The 23,172-nt window shown below is 45.6% G+C and overlaps 1 protein-coding gene across 5 annotated transcripts in view; it reads right to left on the reverse strand.

Moving 5' to 3' along the window:
• Window positions 1-20,716: 20,716 nt before the first annotated feature.
• LOC135394174 (sodium- and chloride-dependent glycine transporter 2-like) overlaps window positions 20,717-23,172 on the reverse strand; it is a 97,513-nt gene continuing 95,057 nt past the window's right edge. For all 5 annotated transcript variants that reach the window (XM_064624758.1, XM_064624756.1, XM_064624755.1 and 2 more), the window contains exon 14: window positions 20,717-22,965. In XM_064624758.1, coding sequence (XP_064480828.1) covers window positions 22,792-22,965 — 174 coding nt within the window. In that variant the 3' untranslated portion in view covers window positions 20,717-22,791. The remainder of the gene's footprint in view (window positions 22,966-23,172) is intronic.

The following is a 23,172-nucleotide window of genomic DNA, read 5'->3' on the forward strand; positions in this document are numbered from 1 at the left end:
TACTTTAGAATAACTTCATTTAATTCATTTAGAAGGCAATAAATTACATATGCACGACTTTTCGTACGGAGGACAGTTCTTTTTCAAGTTGAAAAACTTGAAACTTGAAAAAGAACGGTCCTTCGTTCGAAACGTCGTGCTTATGTAGTTTATTGCCTTCTAAATGAATGAAATTAAGTTGTTCCAAAATGTTTCACCAGCTAGCCTGCGCCTCGCCCTTCTCCATCTTATTCCAAAGTATTCCTTCTGTCCAGGCTCCTTGTCGGCTCCTTGTCGACTCTTGTCCCTTGTCGGCTCAAGAGTGCCAGCAGAAAAGACGTTACTGATCGCTTTGGCATAGGGCTCTCCGACACCATTCGTGCAAGTGGCAGTTAAGTTCAATGTCACTGAGTCGGCGGCTCACAAGTGTGTATTGCGGGTCTTACATTTCCTGGAGGATATAAGTGGAAATGTCATTACTTGGCCGGAGGAAACGACACACCGCCAGCAGACTGCGGCAAATGAAATAGGCAAAAAGATACCAAATGTAATAGGTGCCATAGACGGGTCGCATACCCCGATCAAAACTCCCCAGGAGTCTCCGGACTCATACTAAAACAGAAAGAAATATCACTATTGTGCTGCAGGGCATCTGCAATGAAGAAAAAAAAATTCATCGTCGTTTTTGTCGGATGCCCTGGAAGGTCCCACGATGCGAACGTACTTAGACAGAGTTTCTTTTACCAAGTGGCACCTACTAAATGCGAGAGTGACAGAATATCTATACAGCCACGCTACTTTTAATTCTGGGAGATCTTCAAAATACAGCAACTCTTGGAATATACTTCATGTAATGCATGTTCTTCTGATAACATTGCTTTAGTGCAGGGAATTTTGCTTACATTTGAGGGCATCTGAGGTTGATAATATACCTTCATATCACACAGGGAATCCAATGAACGTGATGGTCATATTTCAGGTGGGTACCTGCTTGGTGACGCAGCCTACCCGATGCTTCCTTGGTTGCTGACCCCCTACAAAGCGTCAGGACAAGCATTGCCGCAGTGGAAGAAGACGTATAATTATATCCACAGCAGACAACATGTCATTATTGAAAACACATTCGGTCTTCTGAAGCAACGTTTCAGAAGACTGTATGGTGTAGATGTGGACACCATAAGGAAATCATGTCTGATCATACTGGCATGTTGCGTTTTGCACAACCTGTGCAGTGCTGGGACGACATGGAAGCCTTCCAATCGCTCTCCACGAATGCGGAAGATGAAAGTGAAGCGCCCCTCCCTGTGAGTAATGCTGCTGTGCATCGTGCTGCGGAGGAGATCAGGAAGCAAATAGCTGAGGATCTCTTGTAAAATGGTGTTCGGTTCATTGCAGAGCTAGTTCTATTTATTAAATTCATGAGCTACTTTTCTCTCGTGTATTCAGTACAGGTGAATGCCTCCAGTATATTTTGCGGAGTTTGCCTGCAATTCGATGGAATACATGACAAGAGCCGTCGGCACTTTGTATAAACAGGCACAGGAGGCTCAGAGCGCCCAGGGAGAGTGCAACAGAAGTTCTGCGGGAGCTGGTTAATCAACTGAAAACGATCGAGGAAGCCAGGCAGAAGCGCCATGAAGATAAGATTGCACTACTTGAGAAATTTGTGGCATCATCAGTTTGTACTGAATGTAGCTAAAAAAGAACAACATTATAAGACCCCTTAGTCTCATAAACATTCTTAACTTTTGGAAAGTTTGGAAACTTTGCCACTAACGTCTCTCGGAGAAATTAGTCGCTCAACCAGGACAAAACAATTCCTCTCGTAACTAGTTCGGGGGTCCAAGCTTTGTTTTGCTTCTGCGGGTTACCGTAACACGCCCTGTCATCGAAGCGTGTCTCGCAAGTTGCGAGCATAGCATTTTCTGGTTTTGACCAATTACACTCCATGTGATCGTACCAGGCCTCGTTAACGTAGCTTGGCATGCGAGTGACGTCTCACGTTTTTTCATACTTTGCTTGTTCTTGTTGAACGTCAAGCATTATCTTCTGGAGAAGCACAGGAGGACTCAACAACTCAAGACCCGAATCCGAAGAACCAAGACCGCCAACGTCGAAGCGGCACCAGCGATTCAACACCGCAAGACAAGTTGCCTCACGACCGGAAGTTTTCGTAAAGTGCCTTCTGAACTGAGGACAGTTCATTTTTCAACGTGGATGTTGTGTGAGCAGCAGCATTATCATCATCACTGCCACTGAGCAATAATCTTCATCATCGTGGTATCCTCCATTCACAAAAGCGAGAGAGCGGCTACTCGGCCCCCTTTTGGTTCGCTTCTCGCAAAATTGAATCTGAGGACGACGTCCGCGCGTTCCTTCGCGCTGGGTTGCCCATCCTTATCGCTCTTATCCCGACTAACGAGTCGCGCCTTTCGCCCGGGAATCCGCGGCTTATCCACCGCGAGCTTGAGCGTGTCTCTTCCGCTTATATGGATATCTGCGATGTCCGTTCTTACTCCCGTAGCGGCCTGATCTGTCGATCCTCGAACCCTCTGTCGGTTGTAGACCTCTTGAAATGCGATCGTTTTGGCGCTGTCCCTGCGCGTGCTTTCGTCCCTCCTCACCCGACGTGTGCCAAAGGCATCATTCGCGGTGTAGACTTGTCCTTGTCGGCGGTCGACCTTCTCGAGTTGTTTATTCCCTGCGGTGCTGTCTCTGTTCAACGTTGCAGCAGGCTTGTTAACGCCGTCAAATCTCCTACTGGCTCCGTCATTGTTACTTTTATGGGCCATATCCGCCCACCCGAAGTCAAACCTGGCCGTGTATCTTTCCGGTGGATGAATACATTCGGCGCCCTTTGCAGTGTTCACAATGCTGGCGCTTCGGTCATCCCGCTAAGTCCTGTCGTTCTGCTGTTCGCTGCAAGAAGTGCTCCCTTGATCACTCGGACTCTGTATTCCCATTGCCCTTACAACCCTGCTTGCCAAGCTCGTGGAACGTGTCGTCTTCTCTCGCATCTCGCTGCTGCTCACCTCCAGCGACATCCTGTCCCCTGTTCAGATAGGCTTCCGCGCCGGCTTCTCGATCTGGTTTGCGCACGCCATCCTTGACGTCCATCTCTGCAGGGCAAGGATACGGTCCGAGTTCGCTGCTCTTGTCACCCTAGACATCCCCAAGGCGTTTGATTCGGTGGAGTACTCGCTACTCTCGCGATCCCTTCAATCCATTCCTATTCCGGTGTACTTTTTAGCCTAGATCCAGTCTTTCCTCAGCGACAGACAATTCTATTGTACTGACGGTGCCTTCTCCTCCCGTTGCTGCAGCCAGAAAAGGGGTGTGCATCCTGTCCCCTCTCCTTTTCAACTTATTGCTTAGGTCTGTGCCTGCTCACCTGCGCATCGTCACCTTGGTCTACGCCGACGACATCGCCTTTCTGGCTGCTGCCTCGTCTCCGACTGAGCTACAGTCGGTTCTTCAGTCTTACCTCGATGCTATCCGTGCCTGGCTGTCCAGTGTTGGCGTCTCTGTGAACCCTGCCAAATGTGCCGTGCTTCCTTTCGCCTTCCTCCTTCCACTTCCCGCTAACATCACCTTGTCCTTCGGCAGCGCCTCGCTCCCCCAGGCCGCCTCGGTGAAGTATCTCGGAGTGTTTGATGACTCTCGGCTCTCCATGGCGGAACACATCCGGCACATTGCCTCTTGCGCGGCTAAGGCGATCACTTCCCTGTCCTCGTTCAGTTGTAGGCGTAGTGGCCTTCGCCGCTCCGCTCTTCTTCACGTGTACAAGACATATGTCCGTCCCATACTCGAATTCGGTTGGGTCCTCTTTTCGGGTCGCGCCCAGTCCAGGCTTCAGCCCCTCTTTGTCCTCGAGCGCAAAGCCTGCCTCGGTGTCCCACGATTCACGCCAAATTTCATCCTGTACGCCGAGAGCCGAATTGTGCCCCATTCGTCGCGCCTTCGCATCGTCACGGTCCGCTGCTTCCCCTCGCTTTTCTCGAGCTCTTCCTTCCGTCGCCTGCTCTTTCTCGGCCCTGGCATGCGCGGCCTTCCTGGCTTTCTTTGGAGCTCGCGGTCCCGCCCCCAGATGGTCTTCGCTGAAGAGCTTCTGGCTGTCCCCTGTTCTGCGCCGGTTTCTCTTCCAAACCTGCTGCCTTTTTCTGGCGCTCGTCCTGACCTGCTCGTTAGCTCTGTCTCGGCTTTCCCCGGCTGCCGTCATTCCCTCCCTGCCGTGCTTGCTTCTCTCCTCCACTCTCTTCTCTTCTCGTTCCAGCGGCACCTCGTGATCTTCACGGATGATTCTGTAATCGATGAAAAGTGCGGTGCCGGCATCTTCATTCCGGCTCTTGACGTCCGTCGCTCGGTCCGCCTCCCTAACTACATTCCTATTTACACCGCAGAGCTGCTGGGAGTCCTCCTCGCCCTGCAGTTGGTGCCTGCATCTGTGTCGTCTGTAGCTGTGCTCACTGACTGCCTCTCTCTTGTGTCCGACCCCGGATCCCCGACATCTCGCTTTCTGCCTCTCCTGCACTTTGTGTCCCCTTTCCGTACGCGAGGTCGTCATAGCTTGGATCCCTGGACATGCTGGGATTGCGCAAAACGAGGCTGCGGATGCTCTCGCTAGAGCATCGCTCTCCTCTTCGACTCTCGCAGCTATTCCGCTTCTCTCGCACGTCTTGCTTGCAATGTTTTCCCGCTTTGACCTCCTTGCCCGCTGCCACCTTAACTCCCGGCCCCCGCTCTCTGACCCGGCCTATTCCCACCTCCGTCTCTCTTGGGCGCCCCTTTTCGCCCCTTCCCGGCGCCTCAAATGCCTCCTCACTCTGTTCCGCTGCGGTGTGCCTCCGCTTAACTTCTACCTCCACCGCGCTTGCCTGGCGCCAAGTCCGTCCTGGGTCAACTGCTCGTGTGACGAGACTGCCGAGCACTTTTTCCTCTTGTGTCCGCGCTATGCCTCGATTCGCCAGCAATTTCTTTTTGCTGGTTTTCGCGATTGCTCTATCGCTCCCTCCCTTCACGTCATCCTTTCGTTTGGCCGCTGTTCTGTCAACACTGCGCCCCCTGCCATTCTTCATGCTGTGATCTTGTTCATTTCGGCCACACATCGGTTCTAGTTACATAGGCTTCTCCATCTGCTCTGTCCCACTATGACCCGTGGCCAATCGCCTTTGAGCTACGTGCCACTTCCTCTTGGCACTTATTCACTCACTCAGCGGCCAGCGTCGACGCATCAACATTCATGAACTCTTTAGTTCGTCCCTTTACCAACATCTATCTTGCCTTTGGCAACACGCCTGCTGTTCCGTACCTTTATTCATCAACATCTGTCCTGGCCAAATGGGGACGTTATCTGGACCACCACTTCGTCATCACCGGCCGTCAACGACCAGCGGGGCCACGCCGACTTCCCATTTTGTGCCTGACAATTGAGATATGCCTGCTGGCCCAACAAGTTATGGATCATCGTTTCCGTCGAGATGGTTCCACTGCGTACGGTCCGAAGAGGCTGCCCGCAACCTTTTTTTAAGAGAAGAGTTTAATTCCAGTGCTATCGTCAATACCGAAATCGTATGCCAAAAATTTGGGCAAGATTTATGACGCCCCCAATGAGTACTACGAAGGTGTCGTGCTCTATCTTAAAGAGGAAGGGGGTCATATCTGCAATGCGACAGATCCGGCATTGCTATAACTGCCAAAGATTTCGTCATATTGCTCGAAATTGCCTAGGTGTTACAAAATGTGGAATATGTGCTAGGCCTCACCGAAGATAAGACTGCAACCCTAAAAAAGAGCAAAAGTGTGCTAACTGTAAGCCCGGCCATCCAGCATCTTTTCCCTTATGTAATGTGAAGCCCGCCACTACGAAAAGATGCTACGAACTGATGCTACGATCGTAAGTCTGACATTCCCAGGAATGGTAACGATGGGAGTAGTAAACAATGGTGTTTACTACTGCTGTTCACAATTAATTACATACATCTATCGGCACCCGTCTTCAACAAATCAGTGCAGGTATCATCAGAGCTGGTTGTTGCCTAGGAGCGTGCTATGTGGTGAAGTTCATTTTTAACATATCTATTTTCTGTGTTGGATTCATAAAACAAAGTAAGGTTTGTAGTGTCTCTTAGAATGAAAATTGTATAGTGTTCGATTAGATTATGTCACGAAGATGATTTTATGATAGTTAAAATGATAGATTATTCTCCTCTGTTGTTTTGATTAAGAATAAGTTCTTTGTAGTGGTATAGATTTTATTTCCTCTTGTGTTCGTGTCCCATGATCTTCCAGGGTCTGTGTTGTTCACATTTAATTACATACAACTATCAGAACTTCCCGCTATTGCACTGATGGTTCTCACGTATAGGAATATTAGACTTTTTATAATACAACTTGTAATTTTGTTTGTAATCATATTGATTAAGAATATCTTCTTTAAGTAAATGTGGTGTCCGTTTCTCGTTTTGATATGGTATTGTGTAGCTATTATTTCCCTACATGTTGGAGAATACGTCAGTTAGGTTCTCTATTAATATGTGCTGATTCGAATTATTTCCTTATGTCAGCGCTATTCACTTCATAAGAAACTGATTATTTGTGTCATATTGGAATATTAAACTTAGCTATTGTGCTCGAAATTACTTACATCTATCAGGTTCTCACATCTCAGACTTTTTATAATAAAACTTATAATTTTGATTGTAATCGTATTGATTAAGAACATATTCTCTGATTAAATGTGCTATCCCTTCTGCTTAATTGAAAACGCGTGATTACCACTAATAAAAAATATTGTGTATGATGTGTGATACCCCTTCAATGCTATTGCATCATGCCTGTAATAAGTATAATCATTGTTACGTGTATTGTGTTTCTTCTGCGTCAGATTTTTTACTAAGTTTTTCTCCTTCACACAGAGTCATAACATAATTCCTGACACTAATGACTTTAATAAATATATTTTCACTTTTACTTTTGTGTATGGCTATCCTTTGCATGTAAACCGCTTACTGCACACCTGTTGTAGCTGAAAAAACAATTACGATTGAAGTCGGCACAGATTGAAAAATGACGAAAGAAGTCGGCCCGGGCTGAAAAATGACGAAAGAAATTGGCCCAGGCTGAAGGGCAAGCGCGCGAGCAGCCCTCCGGCCACGCGCCGCCCACCACAGCAGCCCTCCACCCGAGCGCCGCCCGCCGGGCGCGGGAAAAAATATGCGAACGAAGTCGGCCAAGGCTCAAAAATGTCGAAAGAAGTCGGCCCAGGCTGAAAAATGTGAGAGGGTAAGCGCGCACGCAGCCCTCCCCCGCCGATAAGCGCGCGGACAACCCTCCGCACACGCGCCGCGCGAGGAAAAATACGCGCAGGGCTCAGGGGCAGGGGTGCCGTAGTTTAGCTATGCCGTAGTTTCTCACCGTATCTTTACTACTGATGGGAATTGGCTTCCCGTCAATTGCCTTGTCTTCTGCGGACTTTGATTGCACCTGACCTGTGTCAACACCGTCAACAGCGCAGGTCACCACCGGACCTGTGCTTCTGGTGAAGTGTAATGGAGAAAGAGCCGCGCCGATGTAAGCATATTGGCGTGGCGCCGCTGTCGCTGATAGAATACCTTTCGGCGCACGCCTCTAGACATCTCTCTTCGCTTGGAGAGCGGCGGAGATCGGACTGCTTGCGCCGGCGGCGTCATGCCCATTTTTACCACCGACGGTGGCGGCGTCAGCGGCGCGAACAAACACAAGTCAAAAACAGCACAAAACCCACAGGGGTGGCATCCAATGTATTGCTCCGTAGACGAAAGCGTGCAGGGCGAACGAAATGCATCCTGGACAGGTTCTGGTCGCACGTCACAGCAAACGTCAAGGCACACGTGACCTTAAAGATGGCGGCGCCTGTGATCAGCGGCCAAACCGTATGTAAACAATGCGGTTGTTGTTTCTGCGCAACGTTTTGGATGTCTTTCGATCACGGTAGTTATTTTCATCCGATAATCTCGCACTAAAACGCGCAGGTTTGCACATAAGGCCTCGTATTGTTGATGACTTCCAAAGATGTGATGACTACCGCGCCTTAAGACTCACTCAGCCGATGCGATGCACTTAAACTAATTAGAAATGGGCTACCATGTTGCGGAAGAAGCACCGCATAGTTTACTCTGGCAAAATACGTTCATCTCTTGGCGTTATGACGACGGAAATATGTCGGTAAGCGGCAAAACGACATGTAAACAAAGTCACATGACCTCAAAATGACGTTTTCTATGACGTGCGACCATGACAAGATGGCAGTTTTGCCAAAAGCACCCGCTTGAGGGTAGTTACAACAATGGCGAATTTGTGTCACCCCTGTGACAAAACCGCAACCTACCGTCATCGCTATCGGAAAATAGGCGAATACGTGCGTGAGCGAGATGTATTTACGTCATGCCTTTAAATCTGAATAGTCTCCATGTCGATACAAACAGAAAAAGCAAATCCGACGTCATGAGAGGGCTGCAATGTGCGTTTTCGCGTCACGCAAGAGGTTCTCGTCACACCGGGTTGGAAACTGCGTCGGCGTACCGAAAAATACCGGCGGCGGCATGGCGGCTGCGCACAAATATATTCCAGCGCACTGATTAGCTGCTCTTGATGGCTACGTAGCTCACGCATAGTGAACTTATTCCGTTTTAGAGCCAGTTTTGTCCACGACCTACTCTATACTAGAGACCTGGACGGCTGGCAATGGCCTATGGGAGAGCCGGGTCATGTGTAAGTTACGCTAGTGGTCGCTGCAAGCGCCACATAGCATTATTGGGGAGAGAGAATGGCACTATCATCCTTGCCACCGTCGTTCATCTGCTACACGCTCTCTCCCTACACGCTCTCTCTGCTACACCCTCTCCCGTACCTCTTCGTCGTTGTCAACAGAGCGGCGGCGGTGGTGGTGGTGCTGGTGAAAGGGCTCGCCGTTGCCGGCCTCACAGACTCACAGAGGTGGGCAACGTCACGACTGACACCCACCATAGATTGCCGCGGTTTCGGCAAATCACATGGTAATGAACAGTGCTAGCTAGCGCCAAATGCCATAGCCAAGCGACGGTTGCCAGAACTACTACCCCGGTTATAGTGAACTAGAATAACCCTAGTGTAGCGAACGGACGCCACTCTCCATGCTTCTCCGTGTCCGCACCGGTGACGAACGTAGCGGTGGCGCTGCTGTAGACAACACTCGAAGCTGCTTCGTTTGCTTACATACGTGGTCTGCGTAACGTGTTCTGTTTCCGTGCATGTATGGGACCAAAACGAAGGCTGAATCACTGCTACGCTCCTCGATGTATAACAGGATATTCCAGAACACCGAGCGATCCCCGAAATGGAAAGATTTCACTGTTCGAAGCTCCCAACGACGAGGAAAGACGGAAAGTGTGGTAGCGAAATCTGCGTCGCGACGACAGGACACTGGATCCTGATTGTGCTGTTTGTGAGCTCCATTTTGAGCCCCGGTTTATTGCTCGCGATTATGTGCACATAATTAATGGACAAGAGGTACGCATACCACGCGGAGCTCCAACGTTGACACCAGATGCGGTACTCACAATTTTGCTGAACTTGCCAGAGAGCCTATCACGTAAGCTCGCACCGCCAAGGCCAGCACGGAAAAGACGTCAGAACGAGCCACAGCAGCCGTCAAAAAGACGTCGCACCACAGAAACAGCTAACAGCAAGACGGCTCAAGACGTGTTCACGTTAGAGGAACTTGACGGTACGTGTTCGGACAGTCAGAGCACTGCGTGCAGCGGGTATCGCCTAACTGTTGCCGACCTGCATCAGCTACAGCATCCGTCGAGACAGTGAACGCGACACGAATTCCGGAATCTGAACAGAGTAGCGTTCACATTTTGTGTTTTTGACGCCGCGACCAAGGAGATAACCGTCGAAAAGGCAGCGCTCTTTATCTTGGAAGAACTTGGAGTGAAATGCCAAATACATGTACTTTCAAAGCCTGTGCTTGACGTCGAAGTGAACACACTAGAGGATGCACAAAGGTTCCTTTCTGAGGCTGACTGCCTGCCTGTCTCTTGTGGTGCGATGAAGCTTGTCGAAATGAAGCAATATTCTCTGACAAAAGCCACACATGCAAGGACGACCACAAAAGGAGATAGCGTATTTGCTGCGAACTGTGGGAAGAGCATGAGAGCAGGTAAACCATTTGGTCATTAGCCATTAAAACTTTTTTGTCAACTTTTCCTTTCAGAGAGCTTATGTTTGACTTCTGTGTTCCAGGTCTTCCATGCTTACACCGCAAGTATCTACGAAAGGCAGTTTTGACACACACTTCGAGGCTGAAAAGGAGGGGTAAAGAAAACGTCCGTCCAACAAGTAAAATTCAGGCACTGTCCCGCAGAGCAAAGCGACTGAAAGTGAAGGTTTCAAACCTCCAAGTTACTGTGCGCAAAATGCAGAGCGAAATCTCAGTGATGAGTGAGTGTTGCCTTGAAGAAAAGTTGCTAGCCCTGCCAGAAAAACAGAAGATGGCTGCTATGCACATCTTTCGGGCTGCTAAGAGGGGGGGGGGGAGATATGTTTAATGCAAAGTTAAAAAAGAAGAGAAGGGAAAGATTAGCCACGGCGTGGACTTGCTGTTCCCTAAAGCTTTCAAGCAAACAAAAGAAGACACAAAGAGCTTGGATACAGAAAATTATGAAAAAAAAAAAAAACAGAGGAAAGAGCTCTTTCACTAATCGTTGGGCATAAGACGCATCAGGGAATGCCCAGGAGTTTAGACTCCCGAAGGAATCGTGTCAGCGCAGACGAACAAGGCGGAGAGGAACAGCACAAGAGGCATGAAGTATGAGAAATAATGGATACTTGAATACATTCTTCTAAAGATGCGAAGCCCAAAACTATATGACGACCTGCGTGCCAAGAGGATTCTTCTTGTGCCAAGTCGTACAACGCTGCGGAAGTACATGAAGAACTACCAAAGTGGATTTGGGTTCAACAAGCAGACATTTGAGATCCTGCAAAGGAAAACTGCAGAAGAAGAACACTCTCTGTTCGAAATATCGGCGGCTTCTGTCCTGAGGCAACTCCCTTCCTACATCTCTACCGGTTCGCTGGATTTCTACCCATCTGCAGAAATTGATGCCTTTCGACGGCATGGTGGTCTCATAATAGATGAGATGAAGCTGTCAGAGAATCTCTCGGTGGATGTGGTTGGAAAAATACACGGATTTGTAGATGAGGGTGGATACTCATCACAAAGTGAGCAACATCTGCTGTATGATCACGGACTAGTACTATTGTATGTGCCCTTGTTGGTGACTGGACACAGATTTTGGATGTATTTGGCACGTCCATGGGGACGTTCTTGCAAAGATGGTTGTCGATGCCACTGCCTTAGCAGAGGATGCAGGGTTGTTCGTCGATTATGTAACATGCGATGCCGCTGCATGGAACAGGAGGATGTGGAAAGCAATGGGCATTGGTGCAACATCGCGACATGTCACTTGCAAAGCTCAACACCCATTTGATGAGGACAGGTCACTTCACTTCATGTCGGATTTTACTCATCTTGTAAAGAATATTAGAAACCGACTTCTCGGCCATGATTTTGTCACTCTAGATGGGATGGTAACACATTATTATGTTACTTTATTTTGTACTTACTCCTATGTCTTTTGTAGGTCTCTCTGTCCTGCATCAAAGAGGCATTCACCTTGGACTCCAATAACCTCACATTAAAAGTGATGCCAAGAATCACACCGACCCATCTGAGCCCAAACAACTTTGAAAAGATGCGCGTTTACTATGCGTTCCAGCTGTTTGGCAATGACGTCCCGAGAGGTCTCCATCTCTACAAGCCTCAGATCGAAGCAAAGCTCTCGAGCATTAGTGGTACTGAGAACTTCATTAGGTAAGCTAGCTTTTTGTAAGCATTACTCCTTGAATTGTAAATTACTTGGTTGTGTATTACTACTCTACTACAGTATAAGTTTTTAGCCTGTTTATAGCCATGTGTTTGTCCTTTGTACCACCAGGAGACTTGAGGCACTGATCTCATTAATGACATCCAGGTACCCAGGAGAGGCTCTTAAAGCTGGGTCCTCAGCTGTGGTGCAGCTAGAATCCTTTCTGCAGTACTTGGACCAGTGGGAAGATTGTGCTACGAAGGACAGCTTTTGAAGTGCATCAACTGCTGAAGGTCTAAGGGTCAGCATCTCGAGTACACTGCAGTTGTTGCAGTATGTCAGCACCAAGCTGGGCTACAAATATCTCCTATCATCGAGACTCAGCCAGGACAATATTGAAAATTTGTTTGGCATAATAAGGCAGTCATCCGGATGCAATGGACATCCCACACCTCAAAAATTCCTAATGACAACAAACTGCCTTAGTTACTACAACCTCGCAAGGACCGTGCGTTGCAGCAACGTCAGAGAAGACATCATAAATTCGTTGCTAGACGTGAAGGACCAATCTCTGCCAGAGAGGCAGGCCTTGACCGACAGCCTAATTGATGATGGTGAACTGGAATCAGCTAACTCTGTTATGGCTGTTTTGCCTGACCACTGCTACATGAAGCGCAGCAGTGATTCTCGTCTAATATACTGCGTCGCGGGATATGTTGCCAGGAAGTGTGTCCTACCTTCAAAGTGCAGTACTTGCAAAGAGCAGCATCTCAAGGAAAAAACCTAAATGCTGCTCAGCTCGTTAATTACTGTGATAACGGTGGACTCCTATATCCCACTGTAGCACTCTACAAGTTCATAACAAACCTTGGACATTTTTACCGGCTGCTTCAGCTCTCATGGGCTACACAGAGACAGCATAGAGGATGTTTTGAAAATTGTGAGGAACAGCTTACACAGCGCTGTAGGGTGTCCTGAACATGTCCGCAGTTTAACTGCCAGTGTGGTGACGTTCTATGTGATCACCCGGCTGCATTTTTATATTAAAGGTATCAACAAATCGGCATCGCATAAACGTCGCCTCGCTAAGCACGGCAAGCTTAGCCGATTGTGATCGCCTCTTTGGTTTGCCACTGGCACTGCCTATGCTTATTGTAAGCAATAAATGACGAAAGTTTTTGTCGTTTGTGGATGGTTTTGTGTTTATGAATAAGCGCAATGGGGCAACAAAGTATGGTCGCTCTTTTCGCTCCTTACCACGTCACGAACCCCGAAAGCTTTACGAACGAAGTACACGGCGATCCCTCAGTACAGCCGCACTGTTGCGTAGCGTCGCTGAGCTTACTCAACCACTCTATGTTATTCCACTAAGCGCGTCACCGTAGACACGTAGTACTGACAGGCGTTCACCTGCAGCGCGCGTTTTCAATGGTGAGCTACCGCAGCGCCACCGCTGCTTTCAGCATTCCGTGAGCCATTCTGCACCGCCGGTCGCTACACTAGGTTTGTTCTAGTTCTCTACACCCCGGTGCTGGGAGCCTTGCGGATGTCCAGGTCTCTAGGTTTTGTCAGCGTGCAATGTAGTTTTGCTGAGCAGTGCGCAGTTGGTGACTACTTCGACACAGCGCGCATGCCCGTAATTTTCAGTATTAATTTCCTAAAGCAGTACGATTGGAATTGGGAGGAAAATTCTGGCGTAAGAGAGCTCCGAGGGCTGAGGTTATCAAATAGATAAAGTTTCTGAGATTGCAGCCTATACTGCTTTAATAATGTGATTTACGTTGAGAGAGCGACAAATTTGCTGTACTTCATGCTTTTATTATGCTATCAAATAAATACAGATTTCTCTGGTGTAATGTTAGTTTTTATGCAGTACTTGACGATATCATTGCGATAACAAAGTATGCTACATATTTGTACAATCACATGCAACGAAATGCAACGTAATTATGTACAGAAAGAGTGCGCCAGAATATGTTAAACAAGTTGTCTGGCATCAGTTGATCGACGGAGTGTCTTTCTTGAGGACCGGCTATATGTGATATCCGCTTTTCGGTATTTGGTAAAAGCTTAAAAAAAAGTGTTGTCTTTCTGGAACACAGCGAAAGACAACACGAACACAGCACTGATAGTTTTCTACCAAATATGTTGGACCACCCAGCCCACATCTCATTATTTAATTTCGGTATCGCACCGTGTGTCGATATATGCGTCGTCTGCAACCATGTTTGCAACACGGGGGATTTCATTAGACCCGGCTATCCTTCCGCCCGTGGATTTAATTTTCCAGACCTGGTCACCCAAATACATTGTAGAGATTATTTATGACTCATAAACGTAACGGCCTCAGTTTGTTGGTGACGATTCATAACAAAAAATTGCACAAGGTCTGACGAAGCCGTGCATATGTAACAGGAATTCAAAAATCCACACTATCCAAACGTCGGAGGCTTTTTCGGTAGTTTCAAAAGGAGCAATATTTTTATTCTCTCTGCTTGAGCACAGACTTAACTTCAAAGCAAGCAAACAAGGCAGAAACACACGAGACAATCACCTCTGTTTAGCGAGTACTCCAGCTGAAACGAAATTCAAAATTGATGTTCGACTCGCGAAGCAAGATTAAATATGAGAATGGATATTTTTCACAACGGTTTATGCGTATGCGCGTGGCCTTGAGGCGCCGGAGAGGGTTACCTCCGTTTTCATTAGATGGCGCAGTATGAAGACGACAGACGTGGGGACCAGTGGGGAGACCGCACGAACGGCGCGAGCTTGTCAGTCCCACTCCGGACCGGTTTTGGTCATTTGTGCGCCCTTCGTGGATTTGTTTTGACGCGCTCCGAGCGTGGTTCACTGGAGAGCCTCTAGGATACGACGTGTATGTGAAAAAGTTCCAATGGACCTTTTTCACATATGCACCTATATGGACCTATATGCATAAGAGTCGGAGCAGTGGCCGGGTAGCCCCAAGGTCAGGCTGAAAACCGACAGGTGGAGTTTTTCCACAGGCTAAGGCTGTGCCTGGATTTTGCGGCAGACTTTATAGACGGCAGAGTTCCTCCGAGGTCGGAACAGAAATCCCCCCACGTTATGGTACACATTGCAGAAATATGGCAGTGCATATACCAACACACGAATCAACAGTGAGTGATTAGTAGACCGTGATAACGTGGCTCCCGGAGTACCGTGTTTACCGCACCCAATCAAGTGATAAGAGTCTGAGTCAGGAACGCTGTCATTGGTTTCGATAGGCACAGTAGCTTAGCGGTGACGGCATCAACGGTCTGCTCACACTCGCTAATGAATGAATTAATCAATCAATCAGTTGCACTGGTACCGAAAAGCCGGTACCATATTGCACGATCCAGCGTAAGAAACAAACCAAGAACAACACATTCTTGCAAGAATCAGAGGGTGCATGATGAACTCTCGTGTAAAGAAAGCTATACGCATGGAATACAGATGAAATACAGTACAGTGTGTAAGCAATTCAATAACAAGCAACAGTCGCTGATGAAAAAGTGTACATGTTCGTGGATTTGTGTTCAGGTACCGGCCATATTATAACAGCGTGGAGGCGTAACAAATGAAAAGCCAACAGTACCAATTTGTGACAATCGAATAACTTATTCCATCACATTTGAATTTGATTATACGTAGACTTACAAAACTGCGTACAAAACTCAAATCAGCGTAACGTTTTGTCACGTTAAGCTTTTTATGCACACTGATCGCAACACCACGTTTAGTATGGTTTACAGTGCATCATAGCTTTAGTGTTTGAATCAATAGTCTTCGTGTGCCACCAGAGAAAGCCCGGTTCAGCATATCTAAACCTGTGTGTCTCGTTTCTTGAAAACATTGTACCACAGGGGCTTTTACTATACCTTCGTTATTCACTAACACATTCTATACCAGGCTAATTAACACATCAAAGCGTCTCATATTTACACTATGAGCACCGAACTGGCTTACTGCTATCCACATAAACATCTCAACGTTGTAAAGGGCAGCCAAAAATAAAAGCAACATTTTAAAAACAAAATTTACTGACATATATGGAGCCCTCTACGTTGCCATTTGTTGTAACAGCTATCAGGGTAGTAGGGATCAATCAATCGATATGAAATCATCAAGTATGCGACGATTTTTTTTCCAATAAATCGTACAGGTTTCACTTTGTCTGATATGGAGAAAGGTGAAGAAAAGGTTTCTTTCGAACTGAATTGCATTGAAGGCTCGTAAAAAGGCCCGCTGGTAAGTTCTAGATAAAGAGATTGGATAGATACAGGCATGAACCAGTAACTGAAGCGTTACTTCCTGAGGAGGTAACAGCTGCGGTGAAAAACAGGTCATGTGACCATCAACGTGCACAGTGCTACTGTATGAAATACACACACACATGTAGCTCTGTTTCCTGCAACCTACAGTATTTACCAGAACGGTAATGCATACATTCAACAGGCATGCATCAACACGTAATGGGTCAAAACTTTGTTGTATGATAGTAACTTTGAGAAACGTCACCTGGTAACTTTGCGTTAATTTTTGCTATATTTTAATGATATCTTTTCCTTTACAGATATTTTGCGTGTACTTGTTTATTGTGACGCAACGACAAGATATGAAACCTCCGTTACAAAAATATTGTTTATGCAAACGCTCATTTACCGGAAAGGATGCAGGCACTTCTATAGCGAGCAAAACAGAGGAAACATTTTTTTACTTGTTTTGCCTGATCTTATCTTGATACTGACATTTCAGAAAACCCAACTGTTGTTGTTGTTGAACCGAGCTTTAACGTTATCTGCTTCTCCTGAACAGAAAGAATACAAGGATCACAATGAGATCACTTCGATATATTGGACGACGTGCAGTAACCAGATTTTCGTGTCCCGGATTTGACGCTAGATATACAAAAACAAAGCAACGCTTAGACTGACTGTGATTGGACGCCGTATTATTTCTGAAACTCACCAACGAACGCGTTTCCGACATGAGCCATATAGCACTGCGCGGGCTGGGGTTCACCCAAAGCCTTTCAGCGGGCCTGGGCCGGGCTTAGGTTTCACACTGACAGGCTTTGATCGGGCCTTGATCGGGTGTCATGCCACTGCCAGTTAGCTATTGTCAGCTTTTACAGGCTGCAGCCCTGTAGCTGAGGCGTCGGGAAGCCTAGAAATTGTTCGGGCTTGAACCCTGCCCGGGTCAGGTACGGGCTCGGGCCGTGCCTGAGCCTAAGGATCTGGGCCATACGGTGCTCTAGACAGTCGTCACCGAAAGGCGCCAAGAGGTGTCCAATCACGGATGAGCTCCAAACGATAGTACATTTACACTTTCTTAACGCAACACAATTCATTACGGGATAGCACTAATATATTTACAGACAGCTAAACCAACAAAATGTCTTTCCGAGCGAATACATACATGTGAAATACATGACAGGTGCAGGTTTCTATACAGTACTAATGATGTTACAATATGTACACGGATATTTGTATTGATAACTGAGCACTATACAGTATAGATAGGTACATAAAATCTTTCAGGCACAATTCTATGTCAAACTTATAATAGTCTCGCGACACATGTACGTACATGTCACTATTCCGTATGCGGGTCGTAATTTTACCCAGTTCTACACCCGGTGGCGTAAAATTTATACACATTCTACACAGCACGTGCAATATAGAAAGTCCGGTATGAGTATTATAAACTGAACGAAAATTATATTTGTGAATTGCAAGATGCCGACGTGTACATACAAAATAAGCAAAGAACAACTTGACATATTAATCTGCGGCCAACAGAAAACTAATTCAGTTTTGGTTCTGAGATGCGTACTAGTGATTCAATTTGATTCTAGTCAAATTAACCAAAGTAATACTTTAATCCTTTAAAGTTCTCCTAGCGGAATGAAAGGTGCCGTTCCTTCCTAACCAAAACAAAAGGAACGGGATTTAAAAACAAAACAAAAAAACGCATTATTAAAAATCAGCGGACTCTGGAGCCAAGTATGATGCTGGGTAAACGGACGACTACCACATCGCAAAAAGTGCATTCAACGCATGCGGTTAGAGATTCTTTAATTTATACCTAATGCATGCCACTGCAGTCTATCGATGTCACATAGTAATATCACAGAATAATGTTTCTCGTAGTGTCGTGGGAGCTATTAAATAACTTTAAAAACTGGTATTGAACTGTGTACGCAGAACACGCTGCAAGGATATTTTATCTCGCATTTCGTGGAATAGGTCATCCGTCTAGCAACACTATTGCTTAAAAGGAGACTTCGCAAGGATTCGAAACACTTAGGTGAGCATCATACCGAACACGGACCGCTGCCTTGATGCCGAATACAACATGCTCATTCATTTTGTGCGAGTAATCAATTCGGAAATGATGACAATACCAAACCGAAACCAAAATGTAAAGCGCACAGCGGTTCGCCCGGAGGAAGGTACTGTGACGTCACCCAGCATTGTCGTCCGCTATGAAGCTTGCATTGTTCCATGCCGGATGGCGTCAGCAGTGTTGCTTTCAGCCCCCTCTTGCCTCACAGAGGCGAAGCACTCACTTGGTTTATAATTATTTCGAATAAAATCTGTGGACTTTGGGAACGCGATATTTCGTATGTATGTTCCTGACACTGCAAGGGTTACTACTATGTCACAATCTTTGTGGTGATTTTGCTGCGGAGTCCCACTTTAACGAGGTCCACGAGCGACCCTAAATGGCTACCAGAGCTGCGCAACTAACTAGAAGAATGTAGTTGAGTTATTTACTGAAACTAAATTAATTCCGTTACAATTACCAATCAAATGTAATTGAGTTACTCAAGTTACTCAGGCTGCGTGCGTTTTAAGCCACACACGTTACGAAGGCCCATGAAACAATTAAATGTAGTTTTTCATAGTAGACATCCGGTATGAGTCGGTGTAGTTGGTGACACGATGCGGGACGATGCAGCAGCAAAACACGGACAAAAGGGTTAAAACAAAGGAACAGAACCGGACGCCTTTCGTAGTAGAACTCTACAATCGACATCAGGCTAGATGACAAATATGTTTATGTGAAGTTGTGAACAACACAGCTCGTATGCGAAAAACAGAATACCTGAATGGAACGCAGGGAAGGACATCAAAAATTCAATTCATGAAAGCTGGAGTTTACATCGTTGACTAGGTGAGATGAGTGTTCACAGCTTGTTTGAGTATATTATTTATTTATTTATCTTACTTGTAAATATTTTATTTATTTATTGTGTTTTACTACTAGCCATCCTTCAACGTGGACTCAGAACACGCCACTTCTAACAAACGGACGCGAGCGCTATGGCGTCACGCACCCTTCCGAAACCGAAACCGTGAAAGCTGGCCGCTTCCTTAAAAAAAAAGAGAGAAGAAAAAGAAAAAAAAGCTAGAAATACATTATTTTTACTCATAGCCTTAGTACTTCGTGTATTGAGTGCCTGACCGACATTGTTTTATAATTCAAAACAAAATAAAATAAGTTTTTTTTTCTTTTGCCCTTGAAGAAGTGATCCGCTACGCAACATTATTAAGCTCAATTTAAAGATACACCCCTCAGAGTGCGACATCAAACTGACCATGTATTAAGATGCCAAGTAGTCTTTTGTACACATTACAACGCCTCTGCCCATACACAAATAGAGAAAGAAACAATAACAAATCGCTAGAAGATGCCAAGCAAGGCGTTTAATTCCTCACTGGTATATGTATATCCATAAACATCACCTGTGTATAACAATAAACGGCTATGAAAAAGTACATGAACAAAGGACTCTTAGAGCCTACGGTATCACAACACCGAGAGCAAACTTGGAGTGCTCTCATGTTTTTGTGAGTCACTCAGGCGGTTTCCTGTTCAAAACACACTGGACGTCAAACGAAAACATAAAAAAAAAGTGAAATCAGGCTGATAACGTATTTAAGTTGAGTATTTCTTTTTTTAGGGGGGGGGGGTACTTTTCAGTTTGAACAATATTGGGACCTTCTGAATACAATTTGGTAGGATATTTTTTTACGACCCACCAAGCACAGTTTGGTATGGATACGTTCACAGGGCTTTTTTCATGAATGAAGCACTGTGTATTTATGACATTTCATGTGTGTCGGATTGTGTGTGTGTGTGTGTGTGTGTGTGTGTGTGTGTGCAGAAATTTTGGACTCGCTTTCGGGTTTGTTACGATAGTCTGGTTAAAGTTTCGTTACAGTGGTGGTTTAGCCTGCAATAACACCATTTTCGACATTGTACTCGATAGAAATTACGCAAATATTAAGACTGCGCACATAAATTTACACCCAAGCCACCACACACACGTTCCATATCCTCTAATTGGAACAGTGGCAGAATTTCGGCCACAGTTATGAACGTAATCTATCTTCTGACGGGCCCGCACACAGTCAATGTAAAGTAATTATTTATGGGTTGGAAGCGTACCTACATGTTATGAAATGAAATTCACAAGTGGAAACGGCTCAGAGGTACCATTCTCCACTATGGGTAGTGAAAATGAAACCCCGATGCCTACAGAGGTGACTGGTTCGTATCACAGATACACACGCTGCTTTGTATGCGCTTCTCTTATCTAGGTACACCAGTGCAAACAGCTACTCATCAGACTCCCAGCGATATTACCACTACGTGACTCAAACATGATACGATATTCGTCACTATATCCCTAGACACAAACGTGTTTTGGCTTTCTCTATGTGCAGGCACTTTCCGCGGCCGAAACGAAACCATTTAATGAAATTTAATGAAATGCGACGTGGTTCCTTTTATTGCTCATTTTATGATAAACTGGGAGAGAGCCGTCATTGATGTGCGGATTTATTTATTAATTAATGTTGACGCGTTGAGTTGACACAATCTTGGAACGTGGTGTAATTTCATGTGAATATTTTTTCTTCCCTTTTTCGTGGATAACCACATACCACCCAACACAACTGACTTATCTGCACATGAATTGTTGGTTAACTCTTCTCCCGTACATTGATTACAGCAACTTTATGTAGGTTGTCCAGAGATAGAATTTGCAATCATTTCTCTACTTCCTGCACCTTTAAAAGTACAGCCACCGTCATACTTAAGTGGACCACACGGTCGTGTGACTCACTATTCTTTGTTCACCTTCAGCTTTGTCACAGTTAGGAAACGAGAAATTTGTCACTCATGTGCCTCGAGTGGGATGGGAGGCAATTTTCGGACTGCGTTAGCCATTGAAATGGCCGTGGCGGAGAATATAACACTATAGTCGCTTTCCAACATGACATCCCACCAGGCCAATAAAATAAACGCAAGAAGAAAAAGAGATATATAAAAACGAAGGACATTGTGCCTACTGTGGGCGTTGGAAGGTACATAGGGTTTGCATGAAGTGCTGATCGACTCGTGGACACCACAGACTTCAATTTTGCAGTAGACAATGTCGCCCTAAACTCAGTCTACAACCTCACTTTAAGCTTCACAAAGGCCATCAAGTCCGATGAGAAGTCGTACATTGTGATACGGGATAACCCGGATATAATGAACTCGTTTATCCGATACAACCGATGGATTTACCCCATTATTATTGAACTGTCCCTAATAGTCACATTCCAAGATATGATGTACAAAAATGAGATTCGTAAATGTCGTAACTTACACAGCAGCAACTCGAGAAAAAAAAGTGAGATTCGAGACAAAACGCAAATACATTTTTTTTCCTGACGCTTAACTACCCGTTGCAGCTACAGCATCTGGAATGCTCCACAATATACTCTCCTGCGGAATGCATACTATAGGTACAAGAGTATAGAGTTGTGTTGGACGTTCTAGTAGTACTAATAAGTCTAGGTCACTCATAAACAAGCATACTACGCTTTTGACAACCATATGCGTGCACATGCACCCACTTGCTATGAAGAAACATTACTAGTCAAAGCACTAAAAGTAGTTTCTCTTCCCAAAGCCTGCACGGCGCTTCATAAAAGGCTATCAGAGCAACAAGACGAAACTGCAGAATGAATTTAACAGAATCTGACATTTTATCGGTTTTGTTCTAAATGACACGTCTTTGGTTACATAAATACGAACATAGTTAACGAATTAAAAAAAGAAAAAAAGAAAGGAAATCTCTGAAAAGAGATGCTGACTCCAGAAATTGAACCTGGGTCTTCTCATGCCATCGTCAGCGCCTCCTTTCCCTGAGTTGTTTGAATTCGTTAATTTATGGGCGTTTGAGGTTTACGTGTCTGTGTCGTACCTAATTGTGGTCTGCCTCAGTCAATTCTCGTTGGTTAAAAACATAGCCTCTAATTATATTAGCTAGATTACGTGTTATTCCACTGAAATATAATTTCTCATACACTACGAGTAGTGAACAGCTGCTGTTCAGGAGCTTTAATAAATTATTTTCAGAGAGTAATTATAAATCAGGAAGAAGGATACGCAGCATGTATTTCCTGTAAAAGTAAAAATATATGTTTAAAATTATATTTAAACCAAATTTGTTGAGAAAGTTATGACAAATTACAAGCTAGTTTAGATCTGAATTGCTAAAAGGAAACAGATATCACTACATCTCAGAAATAATGTAACTGCGAAAAACTGAGCGGAACCCATTCAGTATGTATTCAAATTATGTGATTCATACAGCATTAGCGGCAAAATTGTATTCTTTCTTAATGATAATGTGAATCTGTAGTTAACCCCGATCTGCTCCATGACCTTTCGTTAGCGACATGTCTGGACCTGAACTGTAGCATCACTCCTACAATGAAAACTAAACAGTTACCCGTCCTGCTTTGTCCTGTTTCTGATACACCTGCTTCAACACGTGTTCAACGATTGTACGCGGAATACAGTGTACGGTATCTCCAGATGAAGACTACGTCAGGAGGCAGCTTAAGCATCATATTGTCGTCTCAAAGGTGTACGTGACGTTGAAGGAGGGATTGTCGAATGAGTTCTCACGTCCGATGCCGCCGTTGATGCTGCCATTCTCGTCTATGACGTCTGGCCGTAAAGACTGTTGCTGTTGAGCTGGGCCCCAGTCATCCGTGGGCCGCATCGTGGACTTTATGCGCTGTACGCAATAGAAGACGGTTAGTTTGCGGAATGCAAAGTACCCTGTCAACGTGACATTTACGTTTGTCCACTTTTCTTAAATCGAAACCTGACATCCAGATAGAACAGGGAACAGTAGAACAGGGACCAGATAAAACAGGAAGTTACCTCTAGCAACAGTACACCGGAATGCTTGTAGCCTTTAACTTGTTTAAAGTTAGTTATA

Source organism: Ornithodoros turicata, chromosome 5, assembly GCF_037126465.1.
Source record: "Ornithodoros turicata isolate Travis chromosome 5, ASM3712646v1, whole genome shotgun sequence".
NCBI classification, from domain to species: Eukaryota; Metazoa; Arthropoda; class Arachnida; order Ixodida; family Argasidae; genus Ornithodoros; species Ornithodoros turicata.